This window comes from Somniosus microcephalus, chromosome 6, assembly GCF_052327205.1.
Source record: "Somniosus microcephalus isolate GS21.2 chromosome 6, FLI_Smic_1.0, whole genome shotgun sequence".
NCBI classification, from domain to species: domain Eukaryota; kingdom Metazoa; phylum Chordata; class Chondrichthyes; order Squaliformes; family Somniosidae; genus Somniosus; species Somniosus microcephalus.
This window is the reverse complement of record NC_140992.1, coordinates 277,748,287-277,769,011: the sequence shown is the minus strand read 5'-3', so window position 1 is coordinate 277,769,011 and position 20,725 is coordinate 277,748,287. Positions and strand designations below refer to the sequence as shown.

Genomic DNA, 20,725 nt, shown 5'->3' with positions numbered 1-20,725 from the left:
GTTGTCCTTCAGATGAGCTGTTAAACTCGGCTCCTGTCCTGTCTGCCTTTCCAGGCCCCATGGTACTATTTAAAGAATTCTGACTGGCGTCCTGTCCAACATTCCTCCCTCAACGGTTGGACTGTTTGCCATTGGCTTTGGGGAGGTGGTGTCTGAGGACCTGGGAAGTGGTGGAGTTCCTAAATCCATTACTTTGGGACTGTTTTTGCATTTAATGGAGAGGTGGTAAGAGATGCCCGAGTTGAGGGGGAATAAAAGATGGAGCAGAGCATCCCAAGGCAACGTGTCGGTCACATATTACTCCGACAATAAGATTCCAAATGGGGCAGAGGAGCAAAGGGATCTGGGATATACAAATCATTAAAAGTAGTGATGCAGGTTAATAAGACCATTTATATATAAAAAAAAATCAATAAAGTACTAGGGTTTATTTCTAGAGGGATAGAATTGAAAAGTAGAGAAGTTATGCTGACCATGTATCAAACCTTGGTTAGACCACACGTTGAGTACTTGTGCAGTTCTGATCGCAATATTATAAAAAGGGATTTCAAAACACTGGAGAGGGTGCAAAAAGATTTACAAGGCTGACACTGGAACTGTGAGGTTTTCCTTATTCAGGAAAGGATGAACAGGCTGGGCATCTTCTCTTGGGGGGGGGGGGGGAAAGGCGGCTGAGGGGTGACCTAATAGAGGTCTTTAAAATGATGAAAGGTTTTGATCGAGTGGATACAGAGAGAGTGTTTCCACTTGTGGGGAAGAGCATAACTAGAGGCCATCAATATAAGATAGTCACCCAGAAATCCAATAGGGAATTCGGAAGAAACTTCTTTACCCAGAGAGTGGGGAGTAGTTTAGGCAAATAGCATAGATACATTTAAGGGGAAGCTAGATCAGCACATGAGGGAGAAGGGAATAGAGGGATATGGTGATGGAGTTAGATGAGGAAGAATGGGAGGAACGTGGAGTGTGGACTGGTTTGGGCCCAATGGCCTGTTTCTGTGCTGTGTGTCCTATGTAGTAGAAAGGTTTAGAAAGTTTCAGGCAAACGAGACTTTGGGCTGTTGATAATCAGAGGGTGCAGGTGATTAATATCTCTGTCTCAAAGTTCATTGGAATTAAGTAATATCCAGTGGAAAGTAGCAAACGTGAGCCCCGCTTTTAAAAAAAATTGGGGGTGGGCAAACCTTCAAATTAGACCTGTGAGCTGCACCTTGATTTTCAAGAATGTGTTCAAGGCAGCATCTGGAAGGACTGGTTGATTAGAGAGATTCCGTGTTGGTTCAGAGGGGGCAGGGTACAGATCTGGTGGATTAGAGTGAGGCAGTGGCTATTATCTACCTGATTTTACAAAAACACTTAATGCTGCCCCACAGAACAGACTGACACACAATAGAAGGTGGAGTATTAGGGTGGGGGAATTGCTGCTTCACTTTATTTATAAAAAAAAAAAAAATGGTGCTGGGAGAGGGCAAACCAGTTGTCAGTGGAGGTCCTTGGGGTTCAATGTTAGGGTAGCTGGTTGGCATTTTTATAATTAGCTTAAAGGGTATAATATTGTCCAATGTCGGTTTTGTGGACAATACCAAATTGGGTACAGTGGCCCATGATGTGAACCAACGTGCGATAATCCAAAGGGAGCTGGATAGGCCACAAACCCTGTTCCCTACCCACTCACTCCATCCCTCTCCCTAGCAACTGTCTGAGGCTAAACCAGACTGTTCGCAACTTTAGTGTCATATTTGACCCTGAAATGAGCTTCCGACCACACATCCGCGCCATCACTAAGACCACCTATTTCCAGCTCCATCACATCGCCCGTCTCTGCCCCTGTCTGAACTCATCTGCTGAAACCCACATCCATGCTTTTGTTATCTCTAGACTTGACTATTCCAACGCACTCCTGGCTGCCCTCCCACGTACTACCCTGCATAAACCTAAGTTCATCCAAAACTCTGCTGCCTGTGTCCTAACTCGCACCAAGTCCCGGTCACTCATCGCTCCTGTGCTCGCTGACCTACATTGGCTCCTGTTAAGCAACGCCTCGATTTTAAAATTCTTATCCTTGTTTTCAAATTCCTCCATGGTCTCGCCCCTCCATATCTCTAATCTCCTCCAGCCCCACAACCCCCCCGGAGATATCTGCGCTCCTCTAATTCTGCCCTCTTGCGCGTCCCTGATTTATAATCGCTCCACCATTGGTGGCTGTACCTTATGCTGCCGAGGCCCTAAGCTCTGGAATTCCCTCCCTAAACTTCTCCGCCTCGCTACCTCTCTCCTTTTAAGACTCTCCTTCAAACCTGCCTCTTGGATCAGAAGAACATAAGAAATAAGAGCGAGTGTCGGCCACGCGGCCCCTCGAGCCTGCTCGGCCATTCAATAAGATCATGGCTGATCATCGACCTCAACTCCACTTTCCTGCCCGATCTCCATATCCCTTGATTCCTCTGGAGTTCAAAAATCTATCGATCTCAGCCTTGAATATACTCAGCAGACACAGCCCTCTGGGGCAGAGAATTTCAAAGATTCACAACCCTCTTGAGTGAAGAAATTCCTCCTCATCTCGGTCTTAAATGGCCCACCCCTTATCCTGAGACTATGCCCCCTAGTTCTAGACTCTCCAGCCAGGGGAAACAACCTCTCAGCATCTACCCTGTCAATCCCCCTCAGAATCTTATACGTTTCAATGAGATCACCTCTCATTCTTCTAAACTCCAGAGAGTATCGGCCCAATCTACACAATCTCTCATCGTAGGACAGCCCTCTCATCCCAGGAATCAATCTAGTAAACCTTCGTTGCACCGCCTCCAAGGCAAGTATATCCTTCCTTAGATAAGGAGACCAAAACTATGCACAGTACTCCAGGTGTGGTCTCGCCAAGGCCCTGTACATTTGTGGCAAGACTTCCTTCCGCTTATACGCCAACCCCCTTGAAATAAAGGCCAACATGCCATTTGCCTTCCTTATTGCTTGCTGTACTTGCATGCTAGCTTTCTGTGTTTCTTGCACGAGGACACTCCAATCTCTCTGAACACCAACATTTGAAAGTACAGGAAACTTTGGTTTATCCGGAGGTTGTATGTCCGGAAACCTCGATCTAACAGCAGAAATCAGCAGCCGTTTTGGTTAGGTTTTTTTTCTTCTAGCATTTTTTAAACAGTCAGGCTCTGGAAAGCGTCTCTGTAACGTAGCAACAGCTTCAGAGATGCTTCCAAGGTACGGGCCGAGTGTTTACAAGCTGTTGCTAAGCAACAGTGTTTGTTGTCAGATACGGAGATGAAAACCCCTGTATCCTTCAACATTAGCGCCGGTCTATCCGGAAGTTTTGATAGATCGGCAGCAGCTCGGTCCCGTCGGTGCCGGATATCGCCAAGTTTCCTGTATCTCGCAATTTAAAAAATAGTATGTTTCTCTATTCTTCCTACCAAAGTGAATCTCGCATTTCTCTACATTATACTCCATCTGCCACCTTACTGCCCACTCACTTAGTCTATCTGTATCCCTTTGCAGAATCTTTGTGTTCTCACAGCTTACTGTCCCACCTAGCATTATATCATCAGCAAACTTGGATACATTACACTTGGTCCCTTCATCTAGGTCATTAATATAGATTGTAAATAGCGGAGGCCCCAACACTGATCCTTGCCACTAGTTACAGCCTGCAACCTGAAAAAGACCCGTTTATCCCGACTCTCTGTTCTGTCCGTTAACCAATCCTCTATCCATGCTACTATATTACCCCCAACCCCATGAGCTTGTGGAATAACCTTTTATGTGGCACCTTATTGAATGCCTTTTGGAAATCCAAACATACTACATCCTTTATCTACCCTGCTAGTTAAATCCTCAAAATTCTAAAATTTGTCAAACACGATTTCCCTTTTATAAAACCATGTTGACCCTGCCTAACCATGTTATGATTTTCTCAGTGCCCTGAAACCACTTCCTTAACGATGGATTCCAGCATTTTTCTGACGACTGATGTCAGGCTAACTGGCCTGTAGTTCCCTGTTTTCTTTCTCCCTCCTTTCTTGAATAACGATGTTACATTTGCGACCTTCCAATCCGCTGGGACTGTTCTAGAATCTAGGGAATTTTGGAAGATCAAAACCAATGCATTATCTCTTCAGCCACCTATTTTGGAACCCTAGGATGTAGGCCGTCGGGTCCAGGGGATTTGTCGGCTTTTAGTTCCATTAGTTTCTCTCGTACTTTTTCTCTACTTATATTAATTACGTTAAGTTCCTCATCCTCATTAGACCCTTGGTTCCCCACTATTTTTGGTATGCTTTTTGTGTCTTCTACTGTGAAGACAGATACAAAATATTACACTTCCTCCCACCTCGCTTTCTGTAAGGACTCTATTCCATTCTCCCAGTTTCTCTGTCTCCGCCGCATCTGCTCTGATGATGCCACCTTCCATACTAGTGCTTCCGACATGTCTTCCTTTTTCCTCAACCGAGGATTCCCCTCTACTGTGGTTGACATGGCCCTTCACTGTGTCCGTTCTATTTCCCACACTTCTGCTCTTGCCCCTCCCCCTCCCCCTCCCTTGTCCTCACCTTTCACCCCACCAACCTCCATATTAAATGGATCATCCTCTGCCATTTCCCCCACCACCAAACACATCTTCCCTTCCCCTCCCCTTTCAGCATTCCGAAGGGACTGCTCCCTCTGCGACTCCCTGGTCCATTCCTCTCGCCCCCAACACCCCTTCCCCTTCGCCTGGCACCTTCCCGTGCAAGCGCAGGAGATCACAGAATCTACAGTGCAGATAGAGGCCATTTCGGCCCATCGAGCCTGCACCGACACATATCCCACCCTATCCCCGTAACCCCACGTATTTAATCCCCTAACACTAAGGGTCAATTTATCATAGCCAAATCAACCTAACCTGCGCATCTTTGGACTGTGGGAGGAAACTGGAGCACCCGGAGAAAACCCACGCAGACACAGGGAGAATGTGCAAACTCCACACAGTCGCCCGAGGCCGGATTTGAACCCGGGTCCCTGGCGCTGTGAGGCAACAGTGCTAACCACTATGCCACCGTGCCCCCCAAACACCTGCCCTTATACCTCCCCCCCCTTCCCACTGTCCAGGGCCCCAAACACTCCTTCCAAGTGAAACAGTGATTTACTTGTACTTCTTGCAATCTAGTATACTGTCGTCGCTGCTCACGATGCAGCCTTCTCTACACTAGGGAGACCAAACGCAGATTGGGTGACTGCTTTGCGTTCAGTCCGTAAGGGGGACCCCGAGCTTCCTGTTGCCTGTCACTTTAATTCTCTGCTCCACTCCCACTCTGACCTCTCCGTCCTCGGCCCCTTGCATTGTTCCACTGAAGCACAAAGTAAGCTCGAGGAACAGCACCTCATCTTTCGATTAGGCACTTTACAGCCTTCTGGACTCAACATCGAGTTCAACAATTTCAGATCATAACCTCGGCCCCCATCTTTTTTATCCCATTTTTTTCTCTCTCTCTCGCACATGGCAGCTGTCGATCATTCATCTAGAGCCATCTTTTTGTTACAGTACCATCTCCTTTTGCCTCGCAGCATCACCCCTTTTGTCTCTTAATCTCTCCTGCCTTCCAGCCTATCACAGACCTCCCCCCTCTCCCAGCCCCTACACTTGCTTAAAAACCTGTTCCATCTCCAGCTTTTTCCAGTTCTGACGAAGGGTCATTGACCTGAAACGTTAACTCTCTTTCTCTCTCTGCAGGTGCTGCCTGACCTGCTGAGTATTTCCAGCAATTTCTGTTTTTATTACAAAATATTTTTAACGTTTCTGCCATTTCCTTATTCCCATAATAATTTCTCCTGTCACAGCCAACGTTTACTTTTGCTGCTACTCCCTTTTTACATACTTGTGCAATCTCTTAAAATCTGCTTTTATATTTCTTCCTAGTTTTCTCTCATTTCTATTTTTTCCCTCTTTTATCATCAATTTTTTGGTCATCCTTTGCTGGTTTCCGAAACTCTCCCAATCCTCAGACTTACTATTATTCATTGGAACATTATAAGCTGCTTTCAATCTAATGCTATCCTTAACTTCTTTAGCTGGCCACAGTTGGATCACTTTTCCCGTGGAATTTTTGTTGAGAACTATGAAATACTTTTGTAGATGCTAGCCACTGCTTATCTACCGCCATACCTTTTAATCTATATCCGATCTACCTTAGCCAACTCTCCCCCCATACCAATGTCATTGGCTTTATTTAAGTTTAAGACTCTAGTTTCAGACTTAGAATTTCACGTTAATTTTGAGAGTGACTTGCCTATCATTATGATCACTCTGCCCCAGAGGATCCTTTACTAAGAGATTGCTAATTAAGCCTGTCTCATTACACAATACAAGATCTAAAATAGCCTGTTCCCTGGTTGGTTCCATGACTTATTGTTCTAGGAAACTGTCCCGAATGCATTTCATGAATTCGTCCTCCAGACTACCTTTGCCAATTTGATTTGTCCAGTCTATATGAAGATTAAAGTCCCCCAAGATTATTGCAATACTTTTGTTGCAAGCTCCTACTATTTCTTGATTTAATATTCTGTCCAATGGTATAGCTACTGTTAGAGGGCCTATATACTACTCCCCTCCATGGGTAGCACACTTGCCTCTGAGTCAGAAGGTTGTGGGTTCAAGTCCCACTCCAGAGACTTCAGCACATAAAGCTAGGCTGGCACTCCAGTGCAGTGCTGAAGGAGCGCTGCACTGTCGGAGGTGCCGTCTTTCGGATGAGGCGTTAAACCGAGGTCCTGTCTGCTCTCGGAGGTGAATGTGAAGGATCCCGCGGCACTATTTTGAAGAAGAGCAGGGGAGTTCTCCCCCCGGTGTCCTGGCCAATATTTATCCCTCAACCCACATAACAAAAACAGATGATCTGGTCAGTATCACATTGCTGTTTGTGGGGGCTTGCTGTGCACAAATTGGCTGCCGCATTTCCCACATTACAACAGTGACTCCACGTCATTGGCTGTAAAGTGCTTTGAGACGTACGATGGTCGTGAAAGGCGCTATATAAATGCAAGTCTTTCTTTACCAGAGTTTTCTGCTCCTTGTTATTTCTTTCATGCTTTTGGTCACCTGACCTAATTTCTCCTTGTATAGCATGGTGTCAAATTTTGTGTTATAATACTCCTGTGAAGCGCCTTGGGATGTTTTACCACTTTAAAGGTGCTATATAAATACAAGTTGTTGTTGGTCAGCAGGCAGAGAGGTGGAAGGTGGAAATCAGTACAAAAGGTTAAAGCCACAAGATTGTATTCTAGCTTCTACACAGTCCACGCTAAATGATCAGGTGCTCGAGGTAACCGAGCAGGAAAGAGATTCAAGGCAATTTGGTGGATTGGTTTTTGAAATACAGGAAACTTTGTGCTATCCGGCACTGACTGGACTGAGCTGTTGCCGTCCCATCAAAACTGCTGGACAAACCAGTGCTAATGTTGAAACATACGGAGATTTTGAGCTCCGTATCTGGCAACAAACCCTGCAGCTTCTAAACAGTCAGCCGTACCTTGCAAGCGTCTCTGTAGCTTAGCAACAGCTTCAGCGAGGCCTTGCAGAGCCTGACTGGTGAAAAAAAAAACAACGAAAAGAAAAAAAACCTAACGCAACGGCTCCTGATTTTTGCCAGTGGCTCGTGCATTCTGGACAGTTAACCTCCGGATAAACCAGTTTCCTGTAGTCGGCTCAGTGTTTACAAGCTGCGTAGAAAGCAAGCAAACTCTGTTTTGTCTGGTCTTGGTGAGCCCTGCTCCACGACTAGTGTCAGTCGTGGTCTCCATATCACAGGAAAGATAAAGAATTTGTATTAGTTATTCCAGAGGATGCTGCAAGATTTACAGATGACCATTAGGAAGATTTTCTAGCCTGGGAGGATTACAGATATTTTCACGGGTATGGATGGAGAATGAAGAAAATTTAATTCAGTGAAGGATTGGGGACAAAATCTAAAGTTAAGGCTGTGAAAGGAACACAGGAAACTTAGGCAATTGTATTTTTAGTAAGAGGGCTGGAGGAAGATATGGGGCCTCAGTTTAACATCTTGTCCAAATGACAGCAGCCCCAAAATGCAGCGCTCCCTCAGCACTATACTGAGTGTCGGCCCAGATAACGTGCTCAACACTTGGATTTGGGCTTGAACCGACGACCTTCGAACTCCCAGGTGAGCGTTGTGGGATGTATATTACCAATGGGGCTGGTGGGACAGAAACTCACAGCAGAGTTTAAAACAAGGTGAAGGGCTGTATCTTGTTTCAGATTTGCAGTGAGGAGGCAGATGGGGCAGATTGGAAAGGTAGTCCAGATGGGCCAATGTCTCCTTCTGCCCAAAGCATTACTGGTACACTCTGCTCTGAAAATGAAATGCCAATACTAGTTTGTGCTGAAACCCATGGACATTTTTCTGCCTTGTGGAATTGTGCCTACCAGGAGAGGGTTGAGGTGCCCTAAATTAATAGTTTCTGGCCCGAGAGGTGTTGACTCCACGCTGGGGAACAGATACTTGTCCTCCAGTACTTTGCACAGTGGCCACTCTTCATATGAGCCTTGACTGCGAGTGCGGGCGACCTAATTGTTGGCAAATTTTCATTTGTACCAGTATAGCCAATATTCCCCAACCGTGAGTTAAGGCACTGAGGCCAATTGTAGCCCTCCTAAAGCCTCTCCTGCTGAGATCAACGACAGCTTGTATTTATATAGCGCCTGTAACATAGTAAAACATCTCATGGCGCTGCACATGGGCGCTATAAAGCAAAATTTGACACCGAGCCATACAAGGAGATACTGGGGCGGATGACAACTTTGTCAAAGAAGTAGGTATTACAAAGAAGAGCATCTTAAAGGAGGAAAGAGAGGCTGAAAGGATTAGGGTGTAATTCCAGAGCTTGGGACCTTGTCAGCTGAAGGTACGGCTGCCAATGATGGGGCGATTAAAATTGGGAATGCTCAAGAAGGCAGAATTGGTGGAGCACAGAGTTCTTGGAGGGTTGTAGGGCTGGAGGAGATTAGAGATAGGGAGGGTGCAAGGCTGTTGAGGGATTTGAACCCGAGGATGCGAATTTTAAAATCGAGGAGTTGCTTAACCAGAAGCCATTGTAGGTCAACGAGCACAGGGGTGATAAGTGAACGGGACTTGGTGCGAGTTAGGACACTGGCAGCAGTGTTTTGGATGACCTCAAGTTTACGTAGGGTAAAACATGAGGCCAGGCAGGAGTCCGTTAGAATAGTTAAGTCTAGAGATAACAAGCTAGCTCAGCACAGACTGGGAATCTAACATGAGCTCTTCCTGGTTTCTGAGGCTCTGTTGCTCGCTGAGTGAACTGGCCTTTTCGTCCTTGGAATTGCACGGGCTTCTTTTCTTGCTGAATGAAAATAATTTTTCAGCAAGTATCTGCCTAGCATCATTTCTTTTCTGCTGTGGTTTGCAACAAAGATTGTGGTTACCTGTTTATTCGAATCAGTCAATGCAACGTGGGAGGGTGCTTCAAGTCAGCAGTTGTCTATAGATGCACTTGTCAAATTAAGAAGTTGAACTGCTGGAAATCCAGACTTGGTGCCGGTGATTCATCTCAAAGGGCCTCATATAAATGGCGCAACAACCGGCATTTATATAGAATCATAGAATGGTTACAGCACAGGAGGAGGCTATTTGGCCCGTCGAGCCCGTGCCGGCTCTCTGCAAAAGTACCAGCTAGTCCCACTCCCCCGCCCCGTCCCCGTAGCCCTGCAAATTTCCTTCCTTCAGGTACTTAGCCAATTCCCTTTTGAAAGCCACAATTGAATCTGCCTCCACCACCCTTTCAGGCAGTGCATTCCAGATACTAACCACTCGCTGCGTAAAAAAGTTTTTCCTCATGTCGCCTTTGGTTCTTCTGCCAATCACCTTAAATCTGTGTCCTCTGGTTCTCAACCCTTGGGAACAGTTTCTCTCTATTCAGACCCCTCATGATTTTGAACACCTCTATCAAACTTCCTCTCAACCTTCCCTGCTCTAAGGAGAACAACCCCAGCTTCCCCAGTCTATCCACGTAACTGAAGTCCCTCATCCCTGGAAACATTCTTGTAAATGTTTTTTGCTCTCTCTTGAAGGGCTTCACATCCTTCATAAAGTGCGGTGCCCAGAATTGGACACACTATTCCAGTTGTGGCCAAACCAGTGTTTTATACAGGTTCATCATAACTTCCTTACTTTTGTACTCTGTGCCTCTATTTATGAAGCCCAGGATCCCGTATGCTTTTATAACCGCTTTCTCAACCTGCCCTGCCCCCTTCAATGATTTGTGCACATATACCCCCAGGTGTCTCTGTTTAGGATTGTACCCTTTAGTTTATATTGCCTCTCCTCGTTCTTCCTACCAAAATGTATCACTTCACACTTTTCTGCGTTAAATTTCATCTGCCACGTGTCCACCCATTCCACCAGCCTGTCTGTGTCCTCTTGAAGTCTATCAGTATCCTCCATACTGATCACTGTACTTCCAAGTTTTGTCGTCTGCAAATTTTGAAATTGTGCCCTGTACACCCACATCCAAGTCATTAATATAGATCAAGAAAAGCAGTGGTCCTATAACCAACCCCTGGGGAACACCACTGTGTACCTTCCTCCAGTCTGGAAAAACAACCGTTCACCACTACTCTCTGTTTCCTGTCACTTAGCCAATTCTGTATCCATGCTGCCACTGTCCCTTTTATTCCATGGGCTTCAACTTTGCTGGCAAACCTATTATGTCGCACTTTATCAAAGGCCTTTTGGAAATCCATGTACACCACATCAACCACATTGCCCTCATCAAAAAACTCGATCAAATTAGTTAAACATGATTTGCCTTTAACAAATCCGTGCTGGCTTTCCTTAATTAATCCACATTAATATAGCCCCTTTTTACATAGAAAAACCACAGCAAGGATGTATGATTAGAAAAACATAAAATGCTGGAAATAATTGGTAAATTGGATAAACCGAGTTAACGGTTCAGCTCGATGAGCTTTTGTCAGAATGTGAGATTATTTCTTTGCGGGCTCAGTGCTGACATTTACAGACGCTGGGTATTGTGTGAGACTGCATTGCATGTGAAACTTTGGGTGAGCAAGAAGTAGGGCATTGAATAAACCTGGTGCAGACTAAACCGAGGCTTGAGTGCCTTCAGCCACTTAATAGTCCTCTGTTCCAGTTTTTCCTAATAATATCTGTACATCTTGATGTTGTTCACTAACATAACTTTACAAGACCATTTGTGGTCATGGGTTCTCAGTGGTTACGCGTGAATTATTTGTAAGTTTAAACCAAATTATGTTCAGATTTTACAATCAAAATCGGTATTGAATCTGGAGTTTCTTCACTTGTTATATCTTTATAATTTAGGAATTTCCTGCTACTGAGTGTTCTAGAAAGCCTTTAATTGATTAGGTTCCTTGATGCCCTTAAATTCGCATTCAGAAAATCTCTTCCTCAATCACAGGATTCAATAAATCTCCAACTTGCGGAGTAATTTTAATGTAAATCTCTGCACAATCCCCCCCCCCAAGCTCAAGTCCTGGAGTGGGGCAGCAACCCGCAGCCTTCTGATTTGAAGAGGTGAACATTGTCACCATTGAGCCAAGCAGACAGTCACTAGCTGGATAAACTCACTGAGCCATCAGAGGCAGCTCAATTAAATTGGTTTTCTATGTTGTCAAAGAAAGACTTGCATTTATATAGCACCTTTCACGACCTCCGGACATCCCAAAGCTCTTTACAACTCATGAAGTACTTTGGAAGAGTAGTCACTATTGTAACGTGGGAAACGCGGCAGCCAATTTGTGCACAGCAAGTTCCCACAAACAGCAATGTGATAATGACCAGAGAATCTGTCTTAGTGATGTTGATTGAGGGATAAATATTGGCCCCAGGACACCAGGGAGAGCTCCCCTGCTCTTCTTCAAAATAGTGCCATGGGATCGTTTACGTTCACCTGAGAGCAGACGGGGCCTCGGTTTAACGTCTCATACGAAAGGTGGCACCTCCGACAGTGTAGCACTCCCTCAGCACTGCACTGGAGTGTCAGCTGAGATTTTGTGCTATAAATGGGACTGGAGTGGGACTGTGAACCCACAACCTTCAGACTCGAAGGCAAGAGAGTGCTACCCACTGAGCCATGGCTGATGAGCAAAAGCAGTTGTTGGCAAATGTAACAACAGAGAAAAAATTAAATGAGGGTAGCATTTAATGATCACTTGGGAGATTTGCTTCTGCATGTGTGTTAGGTCTTCTATTTGTAGCTTCCCAGCTGTAGAACGTTGGTGCAACTGAAATTAGCATTGCTCCCCTTGCTCGCAACACAATGCAGGGGGATGTTATTGGGAGCGGTGCTGTTCCAGCATCCATGGCGTCAGTGATGGAGCGCTCAAAATTTTAGGACCTAATTTTAAGATTGAACCACGGCAAACCCCCATCTAGTCACTCATTTGTGCAGTGTATTTATTACTCTTAACTCAACAATGTGTAGTATTACGTTAAGCTTCCACTGCCAACCAATGGATAGTATTAACGGCTACTGCAAAGATGTTCTGAGTAGTCGGTCATTATGGTGCGGTTACAGTCTGTACGGGACCCAGCTCTAAGTGGGCCTGCACTGACTCTGGGTATGGTAGCGTAGTGGTAATGTCACTGGACTAGTAATCCAGAGGCCTGGACTAATGATCTGGAGACGTGAGTTCAAATCCCACCACGGCAGCTGGGGAATTTAAATTCAGTTAACTAAATAAAAATCTGGAATGAAAGGCTAGTATCGGTAATGTTGACCGTGAAACTCTGGATTGTCGTAAAAACCCATCTGGTTTACTAATGTCCTTTTTAGGGAAGGAAATCTGCCATCCTTACCCGGTCTGGTCTATACGTGACTCCATCTTCTTCTTCTTAGGCAGTCCCTCGGAACCGAGGATGACTTGCTTCCACATTAAAGATGAGTTCTCGGGTGACTGATGAGTCCAATGCGGGACCTACAGTCTCTGTCACAGGTGGGGCAGACGGTGGTTGAAGGGGCGGGTGGGTGGGGTGCTTGGGTTGACGTGCGCTCCTTCCACTGTTTGCACTTGGCTTCCGATTGCTCCTGGCGAAGAGACTCGGTGTTGGCGCCTTCCCGGATGCTTCGCCTCCACTTTGTATGGTCTTGGGCCAGGGATTCCCAGGTGTCGGTGGGGATGTTGCACTTTTTCAAGGAGGTTTTGAGGATGTCCTTGAAGCGTTTTCTCTGCCCACCTGGGGCTCTCTTGCCGTGTTGGAGCTCCGAGTGGAGCGCTTGTTTTGGGAGTCTCGTATCGGGCATGCGGACGATGTGACCCGTCCATCGGAGCTGATCGAGCGTGGTCAAAGCTTCGATGCTGGGGGTGTTGGCCTGAGTGAGAACACTGACGCTGGTGCGCCTATCCTGCCAATAGATTTGCAGGATCTTGCGGAGGCAGCGTTGGTGGTACCTCTCCAGTGTTTTGAGGTGCCTGCTGTACATGGTCCATGTCTCTGAGGCATACAGCAGGGCGGGTATCACTGCTGCTCTGTAGACCATGAGCTTAGTGCCGGGTTTGAGGTCCTGGTCTTCAAACACTCTCTTCCTCAGGCGACCGAAGGCTGCACTGGCACACTGAAGGCGGTGTTGGACTTCGTCATCGACGCCTGCCCTTGTTGACAGTAGGCTCCCGAGGTATAGAAAGTAGTCCATGTTGTCCAAGGCCTCGTCATGGATTTTGATAATCCGGGGGGGGGGGGGGGGCAGCACTGTTTGGCGGGGGCAGGTTGGTAGAGGACCTTTGTCTTACGGAGGTTTAGTGCAAGGCCCATGCTCTCGTACGCTTCGGTGAAGGTGTTGACGACGGTTTGGAGTTCAATCTCCGAGTGTGCGCGCACGCGAGCATTGCCTGCATACTGTAATTCGACGACAGAGGAAGGGATGTCCTTGGATCTGGACTGCAGCCGATGGAGGTTGAACAGTTTCCCGGTTGTTCTGTAAATTAGCTCCACTCCAGCGGGGAGCTTACTCGGGGTGAGATGGAGCATTGTCGCAAGGAAGATCGAGAAGAGCGTTAGTGCGATGACACAGCCTTGCTTGATCCTGGTCCGTACATGAATTGGGTCTGTGGTGGAACCGTTGGTCAGGATCACGGCTTGCCTGTCGTCTTGAAGCAGGCGGAGGATGGTGACAAACTTTTGAGGGCAGCCGAATTTGAGGAGGACACTCCATAATCCCTCACGGTTGAGTGTCAAAGGCGGCCATGTACAGCGGTTGGTGCTGTTCCCTGCATTTCTCTTGTAATTGGCGCGCGGTGAAGATCATGTCCATTGCGCCCCTTAGTGGGCGGAATCCGCATTGCGACTCGGAGGAGCTCTTCCCATACTTAACTGCCCTCTACGGTTCAAGGCGGCTCACCACCACCTTCTCGAGGGCTATTGGGGATGGGCAATAAATGCCGACCTTGCCAGCGATGCCCACATCCCACGAACAAAAAAAAAGCTTCCACCTCCAGTGCACCGAGGACCACTGTACAAGCACTGTCTTTAAAGGTGTCAGCCCTGGCTCGGTTGCTAGCACTTTCGCCTCTGAGTCAGAAGGTCATGAGCAATGTTCCCCATGTTTTTGGGGTGCGTGGTCCCTTTAACGGGCCCATTCAAAGTTCCGCGCGTGCTTGAAATTTCACATTTGAAAAGCTGGTCCCGGGCTGCGTGGGAACATTGGTCATGAGTTCTAGTCCCACTCCAAAGACTTGTGCACAAAATCTAGGCTGACACTTGAGTGCAGTACTGAGGGAACCAAGGGATATGGGGCTAGTGCAGGAAGGTGGAGTTGAGGTAGAAGATCAGCCATGATCTTATTGAATGGCGATGCAGGCTCGAGGGGCTGAGTGACCTACTCTTTCTTGTGTTCATATGAGTGGCACTGGCGAAGGTGCCGTCTTTAGGATTAGATGTTAAACCGAGGCCCCGTCTGCTCTTGGATGGATGTGAAATACCTTGTGGTAGTATTCGAAGAAGAGCAGGGACATTCTCTCCTGATTTGTCGCTCATCAAACATTAAGACCGTTTAATTGCTTATTTATCTCTTTGCTGTTTGGAACCTTACTGTGCGCAAATTGGCTGCAGTGTTTTTCCTATATTACGAGTGACTACACTTCAAAAGTAATTAATTGGCTGTGTAGCGCTTTGGGACGTCCTGAGTTTATGAAAAGTGCTATATAAATGCAAGTTCTTTCTTTGTAACTGACATTGATATTGAGTAGTTCTGAACTGAGCCTCTTCACATTGTGGTGCTGAGCTGGTGACACTGAAGATCAACACTTGGGTACGTACTTCTGTTCGGATACAGCTTTGGCAACACCGCTACCGTGCCCATGTATTGTATTATTGAAGTTGATGAGAGTGGGAGCCAAGCATGCTGTGAATAGCTGTAGGCAGGAATATGGGAAAGAGCGGGGGAGTGGGACTAACTGGATTGCTCTTCGGGAGAGCCGGCGCAGACTCGATGGGCCGAATGGCGGCCTCCTGTGCAATACTATTCTATGATTCTGTCTTGGTTTAATTTATAAGCACCACCTGCTGCCTGCCTTCTGGACAGTGGAATGGTTTAAACTGAGTTCCTGCTTGAAAGTACAGTACTGTCGATTTTTAATTCTCACACTTGCTCTTCTTCCCCTTCCCTTCCCAACAAAAGACATTTCACCAGTTGTTGGGTGCAATTTACCAACCCTGCTTTGGAAATTCAATCTGCGTAACTTACAACTATAGTCTGTTGCTGTTTTTACACCGTACTCTGGCTCTGTGTTAATAGTTCACCCCATCCCTAGGAACGGAATGGTTTGCTGGAGTCACCTATAGGCCAGATCGGGTGAGGACAGCAGGTTTCCTTCCCTGAAGGACATCAGTGAACCAGTCGGGTTTTTACAACAATCCGACAGCTTCACGGTCACTATTACTGACTCCAGCTTTTAATTTCCAGATTTTTCAAGCCTCATGTTCTCTGTATTGTTGCTTCAGTCCTCTGGATTACTAGTCCAGTACCTTAACCACCACATGACCGCTACACTACCGCACCCTGTAATGCACATTTTAAATACAGGGATTTTGAGTTTTCTCCCTTTTTCCCCTTCCTCTCCTGCAAGTGCTGGGGCACATTTCCACGGGGTCTGCATCTCTGTTCAATTAGCTGCTGGTTATGCGAGAGCCTGCAGACAGAGTGTTTAACTTTGGGGCATCACCGCTGTGCTCACTATCCTCTTCCCCAGTGTCCAGGTGTGTCCTTCCAGCAGGGATAACAATCAGCAGTGGGCACCCACTGACTTCCATCCCCAGGTGAACTGGGGACTGCAGAATGAGCACAGTCTTTAGTATAGTCGGAACATATTTTTGACAAGATTAATTAACACTTTGTACAGAAACTAAGCAGATTTATCCAAGGGTTAATTTGTTTTAACTTTGTGCTGTAAATGCTGCGAGCAGCTCTATTGTAATGGAGGTGCCGGTGTTTTGTCTTGCAGTTCGTTCGTTCGGAACTGAGGATCGGCCTACGGACAGACCAATCCCACCGCGTGATGAAGTATTTGAGTACATCATATTCCGGGGCAGTGATATCAAAGACCTCACTGTGTGCGAGCCTCCGAAGCCTCAGTGTTCTCTGCCTCAGGATCCTGCTATTGTCCAGGTGAGTTGCCTCAGGATCCTGCTATTGTCCAGGTGAGTTAATGTGGCTTGTCGGGTCGGGTCAGGGCAGCTGCTGTATTACAGATCGCGATCAGTGAGCTCTGGTGAGGGTTACGATTGTCGGCAGCTCCTGTTCCTGATGGCTGTGTAGTTGACCCCACTGGGAAGTGTGCGATCATCAGCTGAGGACAGGATTGGGTTTGGCTGTGATGCCTGGCTTGGGCAAATAAGCCTGCCAACACCCACTGTTTGCACTCTCATACGAGAAATGGCCACGGAGGGCGTCTAATTCTCGTGGTGTACCTCAGCAAGGAGTCAGTGGCTTCAGGATAAGGGTGGAGGACAGTTGAAAATGCTAGCCTTCTTCGTTCTTGAGGTGAGAGTCTGGGCAGCGAGTGATGGCAGGCTATTCAGTCACTGGGTGCATCACAGCCAAGTCCTTCCCAATCCTTGCTTTGCCGTCACCACGGGACACTTGGCCTGCACCATCGTGCGGAGCAAGCAACCTACTTCAACTCGATCTCTGCACCACATTTTGGATCGGAATCCAAGTGAAATCTGGATTGCTTGGCCATTTATTTAAGCAATATGAAAATTGCACTTGTGTGTTTCTGGTGTGTGTTGCTGGATAGTGATGAGCAATAGGTTACTCTGACTGTTCATCATAGAAAGGTACAGCACAGAAGGAGGCCATTCGGCCCATCGTGTCTGTGCCGGCCGACAAAGAGCTCTCCAGCCTAATCCCACTTTCCAGCTCTTGGTCCGTAGCCCTGTCGGTTACGGCACTCCAAGTACTTTTTAACCAAGTACTTTTTAAATGTGATGAGGGTTTCTGCCTCTCCCACCCTTTCAGGCAGTGAGTTCCAGACCCCCACCACCCTCTGGGTGAAAAATTTCTCCTCAAATCCCCTCTAAACCCCAGACCAATTACTTTAAATCGATTCCCCTTTGCTGAGGGAAATAGGTCCTTCCTATCCACTCTCTAGGCCCCTCAATAATGTTATACACCTCAATAAGGTCTCCCCTCAGCCTCCTCTGTTCCAAAGAAAACAACCCCAGCCTATCCAATCTTTCCTCATAGCTAAAATTCCCCATCCCAGGCAACATTGTCGTAAATCTCCTCTGCACCCTCTCTAGTGCAATCACATCCTTCCTGTAACATGGTGACCAGAACTGCACGCAGTACTCTAGCTGAGACCTAACAGTGTTTTGTACAGTTCAAGCATAACCTCCCTGCTCTTATATTCTATGCCTCAGCTAATAAAGGCAAGTATCCCGTATACCTTCTTAACCACCTTATCTACCTGTCCTACTTTCGGGGATCTGTGGACCTGCACTCCAAGGTCCCTCTGATCTTCTGCACTTAGTGTCCTACCATATATAGTGTATTCCCTTGCCCTGTTAGCCCTCCCCAAATGCATTACCTCACACTTCTCCGGATTGAATTCCATTTGCCACTCTTCTGCCCACCTGACCAGTCCATTAATATCTTCCTGCAGTCTACAGCTTTCTTCTTCATTATCAACCACACGGCCAATTTTTGTATCATCTGCAAACTTCCTACATTCAAGTCCAAATCATTGATATATATACCACAAAAAGCAAAGGATCCAGTACTGAGCCCTGCGGAACCCCACTGGAAACAGCCTTCCAGTCACAAACACCCATCAACCATTACCCTTTGTTTCCTGCCTCTGAGTCAATTTTGGATCCAAGTTGCCACTTATCCACCCGCCCCCTCCTCCCAGCTAACTCTGGAACCCACGTGAAATTGGAGTGCCCTTACCTCTACCCTCGCCACAGACCAGGAATTGACTCCGAGACTGCCTTACCTCTGTGGTTTATCTGCTCACTGGATAGAGGCTATTTAGCACTCGGGTCACTTAAAAAGAAAGGAAAGCCTTGTTGCGATATTTTCAGGCTGTCGGTCAGCTGGTGATGGTTTGTGTGGCTATGATGACCATAATATGCCATTTAAAAAAAAATTTTAAAAAAACCTGAAGAAGCTCCTTTGATGGCACAAGGACCAAATGTAGGTTGAGACCTGCCGCTTAACGGAATGCATGTCTGTGAAAGCCCTGTTGTGTTTGAGGTCTGCGTTGGTTATTTGGGGTTACAGTTCATTGTATAATTTGAGGGGTGCAGGGGTTTTGACAAGTGTACGATTAACCACGAGTGGAGGTGGGCAAAGAACACTTGTCATCACCGTGCAGCCTGGGATACTTGAGGCCAGATATGCCGCCTACTGTGCCCCCCCCCCCCCGGGCTCGGGTCAGCACAGGCCGGAGATTGAATCTGGGTCCCTCCTGGTGGGGAGCGTAATGTGGAGCTGTTATTTTTAAGTTCCACCTGTCTCTCTCATGATGTGAAATGTTGGGTTTGCAGGTCAGGAGCTGCATCAGCGCCACCTCCAGGCACCATGGAGTGCAGCATCACTGCTGGATTCTGCCGAGATTCAGCGGCACAGATCTTTGCGTCTTCATTGCCTTAAATTTAATGAATTTCATAAATCTGTTGGAAACAATTTAAATTCACGCCCTTCCTATTTATTCCTGCGATTAATATCATTAAATATAGTGGAAGAAACAAAATATGGAAATACTAATCAGATCTGAAGGGAGAAGACCTGTTTTATTTCAGCAGAATGCTCAGTATCAGGATTTGTTCCCCTCTTAACTTCGATGCTGTTGAATTCTTAAGTGGCTAGTTTTTGTTTCAAGTGAGGCCGTTGTGGGCTGCTGCACCTTCATTGCAATTTACGTTATTCCCGACTCCTGTTGATGAATCTCGTCTTGGTCTTGGGCTGGTCCTCGGATTGTTGAGTGAAGTGGGAGCCAGTCCAGACTAAAGGGATGACTAGTCTCCTCTCTGAAGGTCACTGATTTACGGTTTGCACAGGAAAATGGTTCGAATTTCAGAATATGATCTCAAACACTGGTTTAAAAAAATCCTAGAATATCTATCGCTCGCTCGCTCTCGCTCTTCCTCCTGAATTCCTTAACCGATCTATTAGTGCCTATCTTGTATTTATGACTAATGTTCCCTGTAACATGCGTGGTCCCATGCAACTGGCTTGTTGGCTTTTCAATGCAAAAACCACATCATGTGTTATTTTGAATGGCCCGCGCGGCCCCAGGAAACATTGTTTATGATCCCTAGTTTTAGACTCCTCCCCCCCCCTCCCCCAAATATCAAACCCCTTCATAATTTTAAAGGTCTCTATTATGTCGTCCCTCAGCCTTCTCTTTTCTCGAGAAACATCCCAGTAACTTAAGTGGTGAAGACTTGAGTGGTGACTGACCTTGGCTGGGGTTCTGGCAGGTGTAAACTTGGCCATGAAATGACTGAATGTCGAGGAGGAGGAGAGTGGAGCTTGCAAGCTGCAGAATGAACCCTCGGCACTGTACGTCTAATGTCCCCAACTAACTTACTTCTTTGTCTCCACAGTCTTCACTTGGCTCGTCCTCGAGCTCTTCTTTCCAATCCGTGGGTTCCTATCCACCATTCAGCAGAATGCCAGCGTACAGCCAGTTTGGGCCAAGCCCGCTCGTGACGCAGCAGTACAACGCTGTGGGTGTCGGTAAGTTTTTGAAAAAAATTTTTGCACCAAATTAGTAAGTGAAAAGTCGAGTCTAGATTGGAATTGATTGTGCCTGTCGTCGCTGCTTCCTTCAGTGCAGCACTAAGGAACGGCTGCATTCAGCGCTACCGTCCTTCAGATGAGGCGTTCGACCCTCGGCCCCGTATCCCTGTTCGGGTGGATCTATAAGATCCCACAGCGCTATTTAAAGAGCAGGGGAGTTCTCCTCGGTGTTCCAGCTGACTGTTGCCTCTCGATCAACACCATAGAAAACTGATCACGTCGTGTGCGGATTGGCTGTCGAACTGATCTGCAAAATAGTCGTGATCGCACTTCAAAAATATTTCATTGGCTATGAAATGCTTTCAGGCTCCCTGAGGATGTGAAAGGTGCTATATAAATGTCAGCTCGTTCATTCTTCCTGGCAGCATCGTGAATGAACGAGTCCCAGGGTGTGCCTGGTTAAATTTTGCTTTGGCTT

At 46.8% G+C, this 20,725-nt stretch overlaps 1 protein-coding gene across 2 annotated transcripts in view; it reads left to right on the top strand.

Moving 5' to 3' along the window:
* lsm14ab (LSM14A mRNA processing body assembly factor b) overlaps window positions 1-20,725 on the top strand; it is a 73,524-nt gene that overhangs the window by 22,494 nt on the left and 30,305 nt on the right. For both annotated transcript variants that reach the window (XM_085991895.1, XM_085991894.1), the window contains exons 2-3: window positions 16,502-16,665; window positions 20,112-20,244. In XM_085991895.1, the coding sequence (XP_085848021.1) occupies window positions 16,502-16,665; window positions 20,112-20,244 (297 nt within the window). The remainder of the gene's footprint in view (window positions 1-16,501; window positions 16,666-20,111; window positions 20,245-20,725) is intronic.